Source organism: Anolis sagrei, chromosome 6 (assembly GCF_037176765.1).
Source record: "Anolis sagrei isolate rAnoSag1 chromosome 6, rAnoSag1.mat, whole genome shotgun sequence".
Taxonomy (NCBI): domain Eukaryota; kingdom Metazoa; phylum Chordata; class Lepidosauria; order Squamata; family Dactyloidae; genus Anolis; species Anolis sagrei.
Window position 1 is genome coordinate 75147252 of NC_090026.1, and position 19331 is coordinate 75166582.

Genomic DNA, 19331 nt, shown 5'->3' on the forward strand with positions numbered 1-19331 from the left:
TTGTTAAAGTTTTGTGTTGTCCAAATTAGTTTGCTTTTTCTTTGTGCTGCTTGGTAGAGATAGGAATCATGCTACCCATTACATGGTGTTGGACTGCAAGTCACAGCAGCCCTAGCCAACACAATCAATAGTAAAGAATACATTGACCTGCAACCAAAAACATCTAGTGAGGTGCATGATTATCCCCCCCACCACAAGGATATAGTTTTTATTTGCTTAAGAGGAGTCACCACTAACCATGCCTCCCTTGTAACCAGAAACATATCAATAACATCTGGTAATTATACTATTCTACATTAATTAATAATCTTCTATTTTTCTCTATAATTCATTGCTCTCAGCTGTTAGGAGACATGCGGACTAAGGTATAATTCCCCTTGTTTCCCTGTCAAGTGTTCTTAAATATCAACTGTAACACTGTTTTAGCAAAACAATGTCATGTTGTCTACACATGTTTCAAGTTGCAAAAATATTGTAAATATAGTGTGAATGTAGATTGAATGGCATTTCCCTTTGTGCTGTGTTGCACCTTCACACTTACCGCTATGAGTTTGTGTGACTGCATTTAAAAAACTGGACACAGTTGGACTTGATCATCAGTTCAAGGATTACCATTATGAGCATGGTGTTCCTGCTAGAAAATATTCTGGCTTTATTCTAAGTATCAGTAGTTTTAAGATCAATGAAACTTCAGTATGTATATATAACTGTGACTTGAAGTTATGGTTGTCATAGGGTACAGAATTCCAAGTTCAGACATTACTTTTTTCTTTCTATCATATGTATGCATAGTTAGATTGAAAGCACTTGTTAGCAGGTTTAGTATCTACTATAGCAATTCTAGGGTCCCCTGATGGTGCAGCGGATTAAACAGCTGAGCTGTTGAACTTGCTGACCGAAACATCAGCAGTTCGAATCTGGGGAGTGGGGTGAACTCCAGCTGTTAGCCTCAGCTTCTGACAACCTATTCGTTCAAAAACATGCAAATGTGAGTAGAGCAATAGGTACCGCTTCGGCTGGAAGGTAATGGCGCTCCATACAATCATGCTGGCTACATGACCTAGGAGGTGTCTACAGACAACGCCGGCTCTTTGACTTAGCAATGGAGATGAGCACCACCCCCCAGACATGACTAGACTTAATGACAAGGGGAAACCTTTACCTTTACTTATAGCAATTCTAACCACAGTTAGAGAAGATTTCTGGAAAGATTGAAAGTCTGTGTAGTCCTGTAAATCTTCTCTTAAAAGTCCTCTATTTTGTTCCTCATAAAATACTTTTGTACCTTAGAAAAAACCAGTGCGAAGGAGATACGAATCCTATGGCATGTATTCCGATGATGATGCCAACAGTGATGCTTCTAGTGCCTGCTCAGAAAGGTCATATAGTTCTCGGAATGGCACCATACCCACCTATATGCGACAGACCGAAGATGTGGCAGAAGTTCTGAATCGCTGTGCCAGCTCCAACTGGTCAGAAAGAAAAGAAGGCCTTCTGGGGCTACAGAATTTATTAAAAAATCAGAGAACTTTAAGGTAGGAAAAATAAGGGGGGGGGGTTGATTTCCATTTCTGAGAAAATATAATTCTGCAGATATTTATTTTTTCTGTGTGTGCTCTTCAGATATAACAATTATAGTGCGGTATATAATGAGTCATTCACAGTCTGGTCAAAGTTATGTTTTCCTTCCATTTATTCAAGTATGGGTAATTAAGCATATAATAACTCTGTTCAATTTTAATCAGTGGTCTTCCTTAGATATTAAATCTGAACCAAACCATGGCTGCTATGAGTATTTCTTAAAGCATTACACAACAAAGGCAATTTCATTATTAACAGCTTGTCTGTTCATCACACTTTTCAAACACCTATTAATATTAATTATCCGGGCAGTGCAGTTTTGTGGTGAAGTTCCCTAGTTTATTGTGCTGCGGGGTTTCAACATCCATGCTGAGACCACTCTGCCAGAACTAGTTCAGGACTTTCATTGGTCTGCCCCAAGTTGTGTCTGACCCCATCCATGCTGCATGCCACACTCTATACATAATTTTCTGAGCTGGACAGAGGGAATGGCATTTCACTGTGGACAAATTTTGCATAGTTTAGTTTTCAGGGATCAATCATTACTTTGTGGAGCTTAGACACTAGAACATCGAAACTGCAGATGTGTGGGATAGGGGGTTGAATCAGAGGTATGCCCCAGGAAATGAATGCATTGACTTCCTGATAATTATTTGGGATTTTTCTTTTGATTTGGCTGATGATCCTATCAAAGCCCTCTGGGTTATTAAAGAAGACTATAGTGTTAGATGCAGTTGTTCCTGAGCATCTCTTAGGGAGTGATGCCAACTGGGGTCCCTGATTTTGTAGGGATAGAAACAATAGTGAAGTAAGTAGTATGTAGTCTAGAGTTTCAGTGATGAAAAACTTTGGGCGGATCTGACCAAATACAGATTAAAATGTTGGAAATACTATATCATGATGGTGATGACAGTGGGGGAAAAAACACTTTTCGATCCTTGGTTCATATGCGCAATGCCTTTGGGAATTTCTTGTAAACTTCAGCAGGTCAAAATTTTTACAGATAGACTGCTGACCAAGCTGCTTACAGGAAATACATAACTTACTTTATGTAAAAGCTTTATTAATAACTGGCTCATTTCCAGACACAATTCATTCTTATGCCGTACCTATTCATTTTAAAGGGATTGCTGGAAATATCTTCTTTTACATTGTCTCTAGATTAATAGATTGTTATTCACAGAGGGGTCAAAGCAAATCTCTAGTTACATTTTCTTCTTTTCCAGCATCAGATATAAAGTGTCCCATTTTTGACAATATAGTACTTTATATTGACCTACTAAAAGAGACGTTTGCAAGTAGATTTTTTAAAATATACGGTCACGCTTATTTTATTATAGGATTTGAAAATATTATTTATTTAGTCATTCATTTCATTTATGTTCTGCCTTTGTTCTGCCATAGGGTTTAAAGAATTTATAGTGTGTCTTATTGAATGTGAAATATTTCACTTGATTCTATTATTCTATAGTTTACTGATTAATATTATATCATTTTGACAGTCGTGTCGAATTAAAAAGATTGTGTGAAATCTTCACAAGAATGTTTGCTGATCCTCATAGTAAGGTATGTTTTTTGTTACTTCAGTACTGTATGTGGATATCTAGAAATCTATATATGAGTTTCAGCTCTATAAACAAAAGAAGTTTCTGTTCAGGGAAGTAAAGTTGTGATCAAGGACCCTTTCTTGAATAGAAGCTGCCTCCACTCACAAAGGAAAAAAACTTGGATTCGATAAAAAACTAGATTTCACAAAGCAAACAAAAAGTTAACAACCAACAAAATTCAAACCAACTGCTGAGTTTAGGATCAAACATTCTTTTTAAGAATGTCATTAGCTGTCAAAATAAATGCATGTGACATTTTTATTACCTTCGGTCAAAAATGTAAAATAGCCAACAAATTTCAAACCTATTATAATATAGTTGTAATTCATGCTTATGCAAGTATTTTATGGTGCAAATGACACATGATAAGATAAGGATTTATATTGTAATGATCTGTTTGATGGTATAAAAATTAAATGTAAAATCTACTTTAGATGTTTTAAGGTGCATACATATAGGAGGGAGCATACATACAATCTAAATTCAGCATCTCTGCATTTGCAGAGATTTACCACCTGTTCAGGGTTCCTATGATCCTATATGTATTTTAAAATTAATATGCATTTTGGGTAGACTGTGATGTTACTTCATTGTGCCCTCATTACAGTCAACCAAACCATCTGAAACTATACATAAATATTCAAGTGAATATCTGTAAATGAAATTAAAAAGGTCTGCTATATTCTATTAAAATATTGATGTTGGTAGAATAAGATGGGAGGAATTATGAATATGTGAGAACTTTTGCTCATATGTCCTATATGTGAGAACTTTTGCTCATATGTCCTATATCTAGACATTATATTAATTTCCCCCCAAAACATCAGTTATTGGGATAGGATGCCCTGTGACATTCCAATTTAATCTGCAGGAACTGATTTGTAATGCCTCCAAAAATTGAAAGATGCTGTAAGACTCCTTATTTTTTACTGCAAATACATTTTAGAGTTATTTGCATAGTGAGCTAATGCTCTCACATATGGGCAACATCAGATAAAAGGTTTGCTGTATTTAAAAGGATGCTTGAAATCCAGAAGTAACCTGGATTCTTCTGAATATATGGATTTTCTGACAGTGGCCTCCCCCAACATTCTCCCTTTTGGATGATAGTTGAAATCTATAACATCTGGAGGCCAATGGCTTGCGGAAGCTGTATTGGAGCAAACCATACTGGATGTTTGTGTGTTCTGAAACTAGTCTTTAGCACATATCCTTTATATCTGGATCCAGTTTTAGTCCTCAAATAGACCAATTTATTAAGTTAAATTCCATAGTTTTCAGTTGTTCTACTCTATGTCTGACTCAAACAATAATGTTTTTAAGTTCTGTAATGGGGGAAAAAGATTTGGTGAACTGCACATGATGTTTAGTGGTCTATGTATTTCTGTGTATAGTTATAGATTTCATTGCACAATGTATATATTTTGAGAAGACCCATGGGAATGTTGATAGAGAATAGACACAGAAGACATCACACAAGTTGTGTTTCCTCTCCTGCTCGGAAAGCCTATGCAAAGTGCAAAAAGATGAAGCGGCTTCCCTATTTATTGATCTATCACCAAATTATAGTTGAAGCTTCACTACTGAAATGTAGTAGAAAGTCACATTTAATAAAGGCCACCACTTGGAACATTTTGAGTAGATATTTCAATTCCTCATCAACCTTGGAAATCTGAGTGGTAAAGCAGATCTGATAGACTATCAATAAATGATAATAAATGTTGTCATATATTCTCTATCTCCCAGCTGACCCAAAGAATTTAGCCCTTTTTAATCAGGAAGTTTTCAGACTGATGGCATTGCAAATTGGAGCATCCCATCATGGAACAGTTTATGCTGTAAAGTAATGTTAAAATCTGTGAGACTTGGCCAGTACTTACAGCTTGGATTTTTTGTTACTTTGTTTATTTATTACTGGATACTAGATCTAAAAAATATCTACAATTTAAGCACAGTACTTATTTAGCTTAGGAACTGATGAGACAATGACTACTTGCTTAAGACAGAGTTTAGCATACATGTTTATTCATACAGAAATAATACTGGTACACGTCTTCTTTATCTCATTTCATATATCTTTACATCAAACTACTTCCATGAGCTCCAGCCTAAAGCCATCTCAAGTCCCTTGATTATACTGCCATATATACCTCAAGTACAAGCATCTCAAGTTAGATATGTTTGATTCACAAATCACCAATAAATGCACCAGATATTATAGAAGAGTGGAAGTCGATATAACATACCTACAGGCTATGTCCAGGAAGTGTTCTAAGTGACAATGTTTCACAACTGTATATAGTCACATGGTTATCTGATCAAACCAATGGAAGAGATGACAGCTCCATGTTTCCTGCACTGAAAGGAACAGGAAGCAACCATTTTGGCCATTAGAATTTAACAAACATAATGATTCAGCTTCTTTGTCTAATAACATAGCAATCAAGAAATCCCTGCCAGTAAAGGAACCAATTCCTGTGTAATCATTGCCATTAGTGGTCTCATAGTTAATGGCCAAGTCATTTGAAATGCTAGTATTAATGGACTTAAACTTGCTGACATTGAACATCTCATTTTACTGGGTGTTACTTCAGTTTTGTCAGTTGTGCCAGATTTAGGACAAATGAGTCCCTGTGCTAAGTTAAGTTATGAGGCCCCTTATTAGGGCCCTAAAGGAGTTAGAGCTAGTACGCTTACAGTGCCTGCTTTGAGGCACACTCCTATAGACAATAAACTTTATCATTATGTCTGGAATCTCTCTGAAACAGAACGCCTTCAAATTTAGAATTGCATCACATAAGCAAAACCCATTATATTAAAAAAATGACATGACGATGCCACCTGCCCACGTAGACAAAGGGGCCATGTGCTTGAGCACATCTGAGCACAGTGGTAAATCTGCCTCTATGTATACCCTTTGATTAAATCAGCCATATCTGAGATTCCATAAAAAGAAGAGAGTTCTTCAGCTGGACACCTGGCGCCAGATTTTCATACGCATTTTCCACATTGTCTTACTGATCTTCAGTCAGAATTCATCTTCTTTATGTAAGGAGAATATTCGTTTCTAAATTCCTGACACTGTCAGAAAGCCATCTCTTTATATTCTGTATGGGCTCGAAGAAGAAGAGTCATCCAATAGACTCTCAAAGAATATTTAAGTGTATAACTACTTTGGGCCCATAGAGACTGAAGTTGCTTACCTGTAAGTTTGGTTCTTCAAATGGTCATCTCTGCTCATGCAACCCAACCTCCTCCCCTCTCTTGCAGATTTGTCTGCAAGCTGTGACATACCATGAAACTCAAAAGAATAGCTTTAGCACACAGGGGCATGCATGTTGGGAAGGAGAGGTAGGGTTCCTGGTAAGCTTCTCAGCTCAAGTACTTTGCATGCCATGCTCTGCACAGGTAGAAGACCTATTTGTTTGAAATCACAGGTGACCATTGAAGAACCATGTTTCAGGTAAGCAACCGGTGCTTTCACTGTGCGTTTGTGTTTAAAAATTATTCCAGCTCAGTTATTATGCAACTGATTATACACCTTGAGTTGATTGAGTTCTTCCTGTAAATGCGAACGAAAAAAGAAGCCCCGTGGATGTCTCATGTTGATTTGTAGAAATTTTGTGGCAAACACCCTGGACTTTCCTCTTAATCAGTGATGTCACAAGAAGTACTTACCTATGTAGGAGATGCAGTTCACCTAACCATCCATTTTATTGTTTGTTTTTAAGGTGCCATTAGGTGTGTCTTGCACAGAAGAATTTTAACAAGAACTAGTAGCATTTCATAGGGCACCTGCTAAATTTGTTTCATGTGGAGCTCATGTACGGTTGGTCTACAAGCCTTGCACAATCTGCAGGAACATGCCCCAGATTGCATAACTCTTTTCGGTTTTCTGTTGCATGTTTCTGGAGGGTGTGAGATCTTAACGAAAATGAATGGCCTTCTAAGGTTATGTTTTTGTAGATTATGGTTCTGTGTAGTGTTTCCTGTGCTTGAACTGGCACGTGTGAAAATAATCATGAGAAAAAGTAAATTTCTTCAAAAAACGTAAGACAGGAGACAGTAAGTAAACTTAAGTGCTTATATAGTACTTGGGGATTTGAAGACAAAGATGTTAATATTAAATAATTTTTAAAAACCCATTTATCATATCTTCCTTATACAGGAACTATTTAGATGGCAACTAATTTGTGTGTTTTATCTCCCCCCCCCTCCCTCCCTCCCCTCCTTTTTTTTTGTTCTTTTTGCATGCGGTCCCCTGTGTTGGAACTCTCTGTAGAGAGTAAGTTGGTTCAATATTTGTTGGAACCTTTAACCTTGTTGCATGACTGATAATTAATCTTTTCCCTCCTCTACTTCACTCTTACAAAGATTGTGTGCAGTTTAGCTTTTGCGCTTATGAAATCCTTGCAGTTATGCAAATAATGCTGAAATGTTTTGAATGTGCTTTTGTATACTAATGTACTCACTTTTTTGATTTTCACTTTCTGCGGTGTGTAGTGGTGACTGGCGCATCTTAATTTCACAGCACCTAAGGAAAGATTTCTTGGGAGCAGAGTATAAAACACTTTCTCCCCTGCACTATCCAGTCTCAGTTTCATATTGATTTTCAAGAATTGGTTTGAGCATGCGGTATTTATCTAAAGCAGTGTGACATAAACTAATGCATACACACCATCACTATTAATTTCACCATTTGGCTATTCTATTCCTTGAATGCATATCTTTTTAGAAACATATATATTGAGGGTTTTTTTTCCAGAGGAAACAGTGATGAACACTGAATGAATTCTCTCTGTGATTCCGCACTACTAGTCACACGCACAGATTGAAGACATTTAAAAGAAAACATCGTTAGTTTGTGGGTGCTAGGTATATGCATGTGGTTTGTAACTGAGTCATTTGTATGGGCACCACTGTTGTAAACTGTCACAACCACTCATGCCTCAGCATAACAATCAGGATTTATGAATTGCAGTATTGCATATTTATGTTTAATGAGCTTTGTCCGTTTTAAATGTGTGTCATGCTGTCTCCATCATGTGGAACAATCAGGCAGCACAGCTTTCAACAGACTATATGGTGGCAAGAGCAATCATACAAGTAAAAGCCAACCATTTTAGTTAGTATTTATAAAACGCAGATCTTTCCACCCAAAATTATTTTCTATTAAATTAATAGAATCATAATGATCTAAAGAAACGTGGGTTCTGCAATGAATAAAAATTAGTATCATGTTGCTCAAAATTATTTAAATTCTGCATAACCCTTAACAACCTCCATAACATGGGAGATTTCATTAATAATAGCTTATTCATTAATAAATAATGTCCAGATCTTTGAAATCTTGAAATAAAAGTCCATTGAGCTTTTCTGGTAGGTTTTCAGCTGTTGCTCTTGCTAGAAATATAGAATTGCTTGGAAAAACACTCTTTGGCTGTATTCAGGTTTTGTTTTTTTTGTTTTTTTGCCAACTTTGTTCCAGAATACCTAGTAGAAAATTAGCTAGTGGACTCTTTTTATCAGGGATTTGAAAGAAAATGACTGTGACATATATTTTGATGTAATACTCAGTGTAAGTGTAAATTGGCTGTAAATTCTTTGCAGACTTGTTGACAAAGATGTCTTGTTAGTCTCTGAATGGGAAGTTTATGTTCTCTCTTTTGTTTAAGATAGAAAATGAGAGGAGGAGTATGTGTTGCAGTGCAGGCTTTCTTGTGTGACAGTTGACTTTTCCTTTCAGCACAAAATTTAATATTAGAGTGCAAAGTATCTGTGAGATACATATTCCCATAGATCAACACTTAGGAACATTTTTGATATTCAAAGAGATGCTAAGGCTTAAATCTACTTGTTAGTCACAACTAAGGAGCCCCCGGTGGTGCAGTGGGTTAAACCCCTGTGCCGGCAGGACTGAAGACCGACAGGTTGCAGGTTCAAATCCGGGGAGAGGTGGATGAGCTCCCTCTATCAACTCCAGCTCCTCATGCTGGGACATGAGAGAAGCCTCCCACAAGGATGATAAAACATCAAATCATCCAGGCGTCCCCTGGGCAACGTCCTTGCAGACGGCCAATTCTCTCACACCAGAAGCGACTTGCTCCTGACACAACCAAAAAAAAAAAGTCACAACTAGAGTATGCCAACTGAATCAGTTGCTGAGTGGTAAGTCAGTACTTGTGTAAATTCCAGGCTAGTCCCGATGTAAGCCTCCCCGAGTCCCTACGGGGAAATGGTGGCGGGATACAAAAATAAAGTTGTTATTATTATTATTATTATTATTATTATTATTAAATTCTAATATATTTACCCAACTTGTGACTAGCACCTGGATTTATGCATTGTCATTCTAGGAATGTGATCCCTTTTTCAGCAATAGATCATTAATTTGATGTGCTTTTAGAAAAAGACACAATGGTTTTGGTCAGCTTTACAACTGTGTCTCATTATTTTGATTCTGTAGCAGTGATATTCCAAAGTTTACTGGTGGCCTAGCTTCCAGTTTGAAATACGTTATCTTGTATTTTCGTTACGTAAAATTGTAAATTGTGCTGTGCCGATAAACCATTTTCAATATTTTATAAAAGATTGTTAAGAAAATTACTTGCCACAGTGATATTTTATGAGAGAAAAAAACAAGTATTCATCTTCTTCAACAGGGATGATGTTTTATATAGAAAATACCCATAGGTCCACTAGAAGCTTGTTGTGGTATCTTGACATTTTAACATATGTGTGTGATGGGTCTTTGTTGTACTGTGTGTAAGACTGAGTGGATTAAAACTCTAAAACAATATTAATGTTCTGTCATGCAAGCACAAAGTAAACTCCTGAGTTAGTAATGACTGGAGATATAAGGTGTGTGTGTGTGTGTGTGTGAAAGAGAGAGAGAGGTTGAGACTGTATCCTGGGTAGGAATGGTGATTGGTTGTGAACCGTATATGACCATGAATGTGGGGATCCTAAATGCAACTAGATATGTTTTACTGAAGCAGCCTCTAAGTGTGAGTGAATAGAAAGATCTGCTACATTTAGTATGGATTAAGATTCTTAAAAGTTTGAGACGCATCATCTTAAACCATTTCCCAAAAATTCAGTGCAAGAGACAAAATAAAAGCGGGCAAGGGATGAGATGGGTTAGGAAGTTGCGCCAGTCATCACAGCATTTCTTTTCCCAGCGATACTGCATGTAATACTAATTGTCAGAATGGCAAATACTCTTCAACCACAAATTTTGATAAAAGGCAGAACAGAATGTTTTCCTGCTTGGCTGTGAATCATTGCCTCTGTCTGCTTCTGTGTGTCACTACTTTATTCTTTTGTGAGTTCAACACAGGCAAGCAACAACTGCTTTTCTTCCCTACTCTTTTTTTTTTTCTTTTGTCCTCCTTTTTTTAATGCCTTCTCCAGGTGTTCAGCATGTTTTTAGAAACCTTGGTAGACTTCATCCAAGTCCATAAAGAAGATCTACAGGATTGGTTATTTGTGTTGCTGACACAGCTATTGAAAAAAATGGGCGCTGACTTGTTGGGGTCTGTGCAAGCAAAGGTTCAAAAGGCACTTGATATAACAAGGTAATATAGATTGTTGACTATGTAGAATTGAATGCATTTTTAAAAAATCTATGTCCTTCTGTTTTCTTTCGAATGGTCTTTTGCCCCAAAACAAAAAGTTATAGTTTCTGGAATAAGAACTATAGAGTAGAGCATGATGTTTGTCTGTTGCCATATTGTGTATGTTATTGAAGGGGTGTTTTGAATGCAATTTTCCGGCCTCTTGGCAGGAGATTGGGCTGGATGGCCCACGAGGTTTTTTCCAACTCTATGATTCTATATTGCCAGATTTTTTTAGAATTGGCTACAATTATATCTTTCCCAAAAACTTAATCCGACTTGTGTTGTTGAAAGCTTTCATGGCTAGAATCACTGCATTGCTGTTTTCCTTTATGTTTTCAGTATCTCTAGACCAATTATCCTTACATGAATTTCTGACATAAGGGAACATTTAGGCAAACCTGTTGCAGTGTTTTCTTAGTACAATTCACAAAAGGGTTTGCTCTTGCCTTCCTCTGAGGATGTAAAAGTGTGACTAGCCAGGATTACCCCATGGGTTTCTTCACTAATCAGGAATTTAAACTCTCGTCTCCAGAGTAATAGTCCAGACCTCAAACTACGATAGCACACTGACTTTTCCTTATGTGAATAATCGACTTATCTTTTCTGTACATTGACCTTTTAAGTAGAAAGTCTCTAAAATAGTTTCTTATTTCTTCCTCCTTCCTCTGTTGTCTTAACTGGTGGTGTGGAGTAAGCTTTGACTTCTAATAAAGCATTCATTTTTGCAGGGAATCTTTTCCAAATGATCTCCAGTTTAGTATTTTAATGAGGTTTACAGTTGATCAGACCCAGACACCTAGCTTAAAGGTAAGATGTTTTGAAGTTTTCAAAGAAAGTTGGACTTGTGAAATTGTGCTCATTATTATTTTTTATTTCTGTTGCATTCTGTGTCGCTGGTTTTCAAATAGTGGGTTTTGTTTTTATAAAATTTCAGACAGTCAAGCCAGCACTGCAGGACCAGCTTCGCTCTTTTTGGAGCTCCAAGGTTTTTGTCTGCATTATTGCCTTTTTAACCCACTATGTGTAATTTTTACATTCTTAAAGTTTTATTTGTATGCATCCAAATGCAGCTACTAACCTGTGCAAGGAATTCTGAGCATGCTTTCGTCCAGTTGATGTCAAGCGTTTTGCTTCTGTTATACCGTTTGATGGTAAAGCTTACAAGAAAACACAATGAGACCAACAAAGTAGAAACAGTTGTATGGCTGCCTAACACTAAGCTGGTTATGCAAACTCACTCTATCCAGTCTCTTCTAATGTTATGTTTGTGATTTCCCAATCCTCATTTTACAGACACAGTGATTTCACTGCTGAATTTATTCCTGAGCTTTTCCCAGATGTATAGTAATTTTGCTTATTGAAAATTAGTGACCCCCTCTATTTCTAAAAAGCTTTAATATTAACATTATGTGATACGCTGAAACAAATTCAAACATTGATGCAAGGAGTGAGATACTGTAATGTCATGGAATATTTAAAAGATTAATTATTCTCCTGCAAATGAACACTCACAGAAATTATAGCCTTAGGTATAAATGCAGCAAATGTTAAGAATTAAACTGAGGCAATTTGGGAAAATAACAAGCATATATACAACCAGCATTTTTTTCTCTATCCTGCACGCAGTAAATGTACACACTCTGTTAATAGCTTTTCACAAGGTAACACTTCTATGTCCTTGAACACAATGGCGCTGAAGTTGCACACAAATATCTCTTCATGTCTAAAGTACAAAAAATTGTATTTTACATGCTAAAAACAGATTTTGATGTTGTTTAAATGGAATTTTTTTATTTTGGTTTTACAGCTGTCCCCTACATTTAAATTTAAAATCAAGACTGTCTACAGATAGATCAGATAGGTTCAATTGGTGTGTCTCTAAATATTGGTTGATATGCCAATTTATCCGTGAATATCATTTGTAATGCAGTGAAGTTTTATAATGTTACTGTATACATGAGGACACTGTGTAAATATTATGTACAGAAACTTATGAAAATCTGAAAAAGAAGTGTAAAACTGACTTGACAGAACTCCTTATAGTAGAAGAAAACAGCCTGCTCCATTTCTTCTCCTGCCCAGTCTAGAAAAGTACTGTTTTTTCTGATGTAAACATAACTTATTTCATTCCTAAAATAAATCTTTATTAAGTCTTCTATTCTTATGCCATACACAACTTAGAGCATAGAACAAGAATAAATCAGGTTGGAATTAATCAGTCTTTTCCTGCCACACTCAGTGTATGTGAAACCCAACACATACCCATAGTTTTGGTCCATACAGGATTTTTTCATCTGTTGACAAAAAATATGACATTTGATTTTTGTGTACACGAATGTCTTTTCAAATGGCACTTCTTAAAACAATTGCTGAAAGGACAATGTCTGTCCCTATTCTTCACTTGCACTGCCAAAAATATTTTTTAAGAAGTGGAATGATGCAAAGAACGATGTTAGGGTGATAAAATGAAGCCTGAAGTGCTGTAGTTACTTTATTCGAGTGTAAAGCTCACCTTTTCCCCCCTAAATTACATTGCTGAAATTGAGGTATGCATTAGATCCAATGGCATGTTAGAATTGTGCACTTAAACTCGCCTGTGCTTTTGGGCAAAAGATCTTAGCTGGGGACAGAGGAGGGAGAGACAGTGCTGGCCATGAAAAGGCTGGTGGAAAGGCCTAACAGAGGTGTGCAGCTTCCCACCAGCCTTTTCGTGGTTACTACTGGCTTTCTATCAGGCCTGATGGATGAGCATTGTCTCCCATCAGCCTTTTCACAGCCACCACATCATTTGACATCAAATCTCTTTTTTTTTTTGTTGTTGTTGTAATGCATACCTTCAAAATTGAGGTGCCTATTACTTTCAACAATGTATTATACTCATGTAAATATGGTATTCGGCTATCTTGAGAACTGTTACCGGTATCGCTGTATAAAAATATGGGATTCTAAATGAACTATTATCACAGATTCCCTCAGAGTATATTAATGAATTCATACATTGTGGTGCATCATAAACATTCACGTAGAAGTCTCTAAAAGGGGAATTTCATTGAAACAACAATTAAGATATACTGTGTACAGGCAGTCCTCAAGTAACAAACAAGATAGGTTCTGTAGGACCATTCTTAACTTGAATTTGTTTGTAAGTTGGAACAGGTACAGCAAAAAGTGCACTCTTTGTACACATAATAGTTTCTGTGTGATTAGAATCCCCTTTTTAAAAACACCAATGCTTCCAAGCAATTGAAAGGAAAACCATAAACCTAGATAACCCTTCCTTCAAGGAGCCTTTCCTGTTTATCCTGCTCCTTGGGGTATACTTATGCTGTGGAATGAATGCAGTTTGACACAACTTTAACTGCCCTGGTTCATTGTTATGGGATCCTGGGAGCTGTCGTTTTACAAGGTCTTTAGTCTTCTCTGCCAAAGAATGCGCTGCCTCATCAAACTACAAATCCCAGCATTGCATAGCATTGAGCCAGGGCAATTAAAAGTGGTGTCAGGTATGAAGAAGAGGAGAGGTGGAGATTTATGAGTAAGATTGAAATATCAAAAGTAAGAAAAAGAAAAGGGGGTATAGAGATTGATAGGAAGGAAAATGAAAAGCGGTTTGGAGAAATAGATAGGAAGAACAAGGAAATGGGATTTGGAAAGATCCATAGGAAGAAAAGGGGAAAAGACATATAAAATAGTACCTAATAAAAGCACAGAAAGGGAGAACAGATTAACCAAGGCCTTTTGAGTCACAACCAGGACCTTGAGAAAGGGAATGATTTAATGAGATTCTCTGTTCAAAATCTGGGAGGTTGAAAGAGTAAGCTAAGCCTTCCTCTTTTTTGCATAGATTACTCTAATCCAGTGTTTTTCAAGCAGTGGGTCCGCAGATATTTTTGGCCTTAAACTCCCAGAAATCCTAACAGCTGGTAAACTGGCTGGGATTTCTGGAGGTTGTAGGCCAAAACACCTAGGGGCCCACAAGTTAAGAACCAAAGCTCTAGGCCATCTTTCTTTGTAAGCTTACATTGGAAGGCTATATGTATTTTGCTGCTTGCAACTAGAACATAAAAGAGGAATTGGTCATGTTGGGCTATTCAGATGAAAAACTACCATACACAAGTTATGATCAAGGTGCTTTACCAGTAGTCGGTTTCTTCGGTCTTGCCCCGGAAGATTTCTTTTCAGGCATTTCTCCCTTAATTATATGGAACAGAGAAATAGAATAGTTGTATATGTTATGGAAGAACAGTTGTGTTCTATTCCCTTAACTTTATGTGGTCTTGCCAGTAAATTAAGTTTGTATATTTCACAAGGCCCTTCTTCATTTTGACAGAACATCTCATTAGTATCTTCCAATATGTTTTTCCAGATAAATTGTCCAATTACATCAATGCTATTGGTAAAATTGTAAAAATCTCCCAAGGAATCATGCAACTTCCTTTTTAGCCCAAAAATGCTTAGTTGCCATGCTAAAGGAGATATTTTCAGCACTTCTGCAATCTTGAGAACTTAATAGGATGTTTTTTACTTTAAAAAATGATCCTACTTTGATATTTCCAGCAGCAGTGGAAACCCAACTTTAAAAATGTTTTGCCACAGCGTTTCATGTTACCTTTTGAGATAACATTTTATAGCCATTATAGAACCATTATATTATATATTTTATTAGAAACTTTTATGCTATATATAAAGTGCATTCAGAGTATTGCTCATGAAATTCCACTTGGAAAACTGCTATAAAATGTAAATATAATTATATACATTTGTGCACTAGTTCTAGAGTAGATTTTCTGAAGTTAACATGCAGTTTTCTTTTTGTTCGTGACTTTTTTGGGTTAATAAAATTAAAGTATTTCACGTGTCAAATTGCTGTATAACATATTTATTATTATAGATACTTCTGAGATAGTTCTTGACAGATGTTTGCGGAGCAGAAATACCGTTTTCCTCCTCTTCATGACTCTTTGGATCGAAACTTCTGACCTGTGTTCGAAGAAGACAGTGCCTTGAAGTTATCATCCTGAAACATTTTATTTATCCTTTAAGAATAGGTTGATGGATGGCTTCTATGAAAAAGGAATTCTGTGCAATCCTAACTTGCTCACTTCTGACTGCCGCACTTATTTGGGTATATATTTGATTCTCCTTATTTTTATAGGTAAAAGTTGGCATTCTTAAATACATAGAGACTCTTGCACAGCAGATGGACCCAGGAGATTTTGTAAATTCAAGTGAAACCCGTCTGGCAGTCTCTCGAATTATCACTTGGACAACAGAACCTAAAAGTTCGGATGTTAGGAAGGTATTTCTATTTGTATTAACATATGTTCAAAATGCTTCTTGATAGTATTTTAATGCTTTATATCTATGTAGCCATATAGAGATCAGGTTGTGGATAATGTACAGATAGTAGGAGCTCAATAGGAAAAGCCAGTCTTTTCCTATGTTTTTTTCCTACAATTATAAAACCCTCTCTTTAAAAAAATATATCCTTCAGGACATTCCATGGCAGTAGTAAATTCCCTTTACTACTAGGCAATGTCCTAGAATTAGTTAGGTCAACAGAACAAGGGTCTTCGAGGTCTCTCAGTAACACATAGGTTATTGGAGGACCTTGTCATCTTGCATTTCAGTCTTTTCCACAATTGCTAGTAGCCTGTAATAGAGGCTCCTCTCTCTAGGATTGGAAGTAATGTTGGGCCAATTTAATCTAACCATGTGTCTCAGCTTTCTTGGACTATTTGCTACAGCAGGGCTGGGCAACTGATAGATCTCAAGGCCAGTTTTCTGCCTTGGAACTCCGTAGTATCTACATTATTGTGTGCCTTCAGTTGTTTTCAGCTTGTGCTGACCCTAATGGGGTTTTCATGGCAAAATTTATTCAGACGGGGTTTGTCCTTGCCTTTCTCCAAGAGTGAGAATATGACTTGTTCAAGATCACCCAGTGGGATTGCTTAACTGAGTGGAGAGTCGAACCCTGGTCTCCAGAATCAGATTACTGAGTTTTTTTTCTTTGTGTCAGGAGCGACTTGAGAAACCGCAAGTCGCTTCTGGTGTGAGAGAACTGGCTGTCTGCAAGGATGTTGCCCAGGGGACTCCTGGATGTTTTACCATCCTGTGGGAGGCTTCTCTTATGAGAAGCTGGAGCTGACAGAAAGGAGCTCACCCTGTCTTACAGATTCGAACAGCTGACCTTCAGGTCAGCAGTTCAGCCGATACAAGAGTTTAACCAATTACGCCACAACAACTCCTCAGTAGGTGCAATTGAAATATCCAAATACTTGACTGGTAATTACAGATATACATTATTTCATTGTTCGGAGAGAGTCTAATGAGTGCGAATGCTTTCATCTTCACTATCATCTTCACAAGAGTTTAACCCATTGCACTACCGAGGGCTCCCACTAGGAGGAAGCGATTACTGGTCAGACCACTACACCACACTACCTTAATGTCTCCATTGATAGTTTAAATGCTCCCAAACCTCCTCAAATAGAAGTCCACTTCTGCATTTGTAAAATGTGTGTTTTATGTTAAATACTTTGCCAAGGTTGCACTGTTTAGAAGAAGGGACAGGTCTCCCTCTTTTAAACCAGAAAAATGACGGCCAACAGGTTTTGTGAGGTTGAGGTCACAGAAACAGGCTTGAGTGGTATACTTTGCCCTCATATGCTAAAAGCCTGGCAATACATATGAATGACAGCTACATCCCACTGTTTAGGACAAATAAGGGCTAATGTAGGTCATGGAACCTGATGAACCTCACACATAATTTCCCATGCAGTACCTGTCTGCTATTGGACAAATTTAATATAATTGATTTAAATATCATGTTCCAATCAGAATGTAAATGATCCCAGAATTATTCCAGTTAAACATAAAGATACATTGCATTTGGAATATAATAAAAAGATATATACTTTGAAAGGCAAATTATTTGATGGATTGGATCCCATAATATTAATTGTAATTGGGCTAGTAAGATACCCTGGAGGTGAAATCTTGGCCTCTAGAGGGGAGAAAACCTAGAAAAATTGTGAGGTACTATGCTCCTTGTAATTTGTTGTGGAGACACACTGAACCTCAGACATGTTATAATTTATATGTGTTTTTCAAACTAAATGGTTTTTAAATGCATTTATTTGAAGGAAAATTAACTTGATAGGTAAAACATATTCTTGCAGCCTAGCGGAGCCCTTCAGTGCCTTGATGCTATTTTCTGAGTAGCTGTTGGAGAAAGAATTGAATTCTGCTAGATGTTTTCCTGTTCTCTTTCACAGAAAGTAATTAACAACTTGTTGATCTATGAGGCATTTAAAAAATGAGAAGTGGAGAAACCTTAAACTTTCATAGTTGTAGGGAAATATATGGTATATGCAGTGATTCAGATTTTTTTTCTTTTTCCATTGTTTGAATAAAGCATGCCCATGTATTATGCAAGGGATCAATTCCAGAACCCTTCTCATAATATGATTCTCATGTAATTTGGAATCCCATTTATCTTAACTGAAATGAACATTTTTCTTAACTGAAATGGATTTCTAGTCGAAACATATCATAGAATTACTTTGGAAGACTTAAAATGCATGGAGAAGTGTTCTCTTTAGGCCTCAGGCACAGTTATTTGATCAGCTTCTGCCAGAACTTGACTATAGAATCAGACTGGAGGCTAAGACTCTTCTCCAGGCTTTTTCTAGATCCTCCAAAATGATCCTATGGTATGGAGAAGCCTTCACATATAAGCTCTTCACAGTAAGCTTGAATAATAAGCAAACCTTATTATGTTTCAGCTCAGTTTGTGAAACTTTGCCTGATATAAAATGTTGAGACTCAGATTGTCAGATTTAATTCTTTGCCAGCCAAAATGTGTCCGTTTTCTATCATGCCTCTGTTGGAATGACCCTTGACAGCTGACTAGGATCCTTATTGTTAATATATTTATTAAGTATTTATTGTAATGAATTGATCTTTTTTCCCTAGGCTGCACAGTCAGTGCTGATTTCTCTTTTTGAACTAAATACCCCAGAGTTTACAATGTTGCTGGGTGCTTTACCAAAAACTTTTCAGGATGGTGCCACAAAGCTGCTTCACAATCACCTCCGGAATACAGGAAATGGTGGCCAGGTAGATTCATTTTCCTATTAAAATAATTTAAAGTTTTAATAATGCAGTTAAAGTTCTAAAACGCTTATCTAAATGAAATGATGTACTTCATTATGCATAATTTATATATTTAATTTTTTTGAGATGCTATGCTTCTGTGCAGGATGGATTATACTTACTCTGAAAACACCGGTCAGCAGTGACTAGGAATGCATTTGCACAGTTAAGGCCTTAACAGATATGTCAGATTCGGCCGTAGAGACGTATGCCTTAATCACATGCCATTTGAATTACAGTACTGTAATGTGCTCTACAACAACAATTCTTTATTGATTAGTCAATTTTGACCATATCAAAACATGCAAAACATACAAAACATACACATACAGTAAAACCATATATGAATACAAGGCATCATGGCCTA

At 36.7% G+C, this 19331-nt stretch overlaps 1 protein-coding gene across 43 annotated transcripts in view; it reads left to right on the plus strand.

The window, feature by feature from the left end:
- CLASP2 (cytoplasmic linker associated protein 2) overlaps positions 1 to 19331 on the plus strand; it is a 153907-nt gene that overhangs the window by 116543 nt on the left and 18033 nt on the right. For 17 of the 43 annotated variants that reach the window (XM_060781692.2, XM_060781699.2, XM_060781711.2 and 14 more), the window contains 8 exons: positions 342 to 365; positions 1291 to 1535; positions 3084 to 3147; positions 10602 to 10765; positions 11536 to 11614; positions 11742 to 11792; positions 15963 to 16106; positions 18785 to 18928. In XM_060781692.2, the coding sequence (XP_060637675.2) occupies positions 342 to 365; positions 1291 to 1535; positions 3084 to 3147; positions 10602 to 10765; positions 11536 to 11614; positions 11742 to 11792; positions 15963 to 16106; positions 18785 to 18928 (915 nt within the window). The remainder of the gene's footprint in view (positions 1 to 341; positions 366 to 1290; positions 1536 to 3083; positions 3148 to 10601; positions 10766 to 11535; positions 11615 to 11741; positions 11793 to 15962; positions 16107 to 18784; positions 18929 to 19331) is intronic. The other 26 variants (XM_060781697.2, XM_060781705.2, XM_060781700.2 and 23 more) reach the window with 3 other exon arrangements.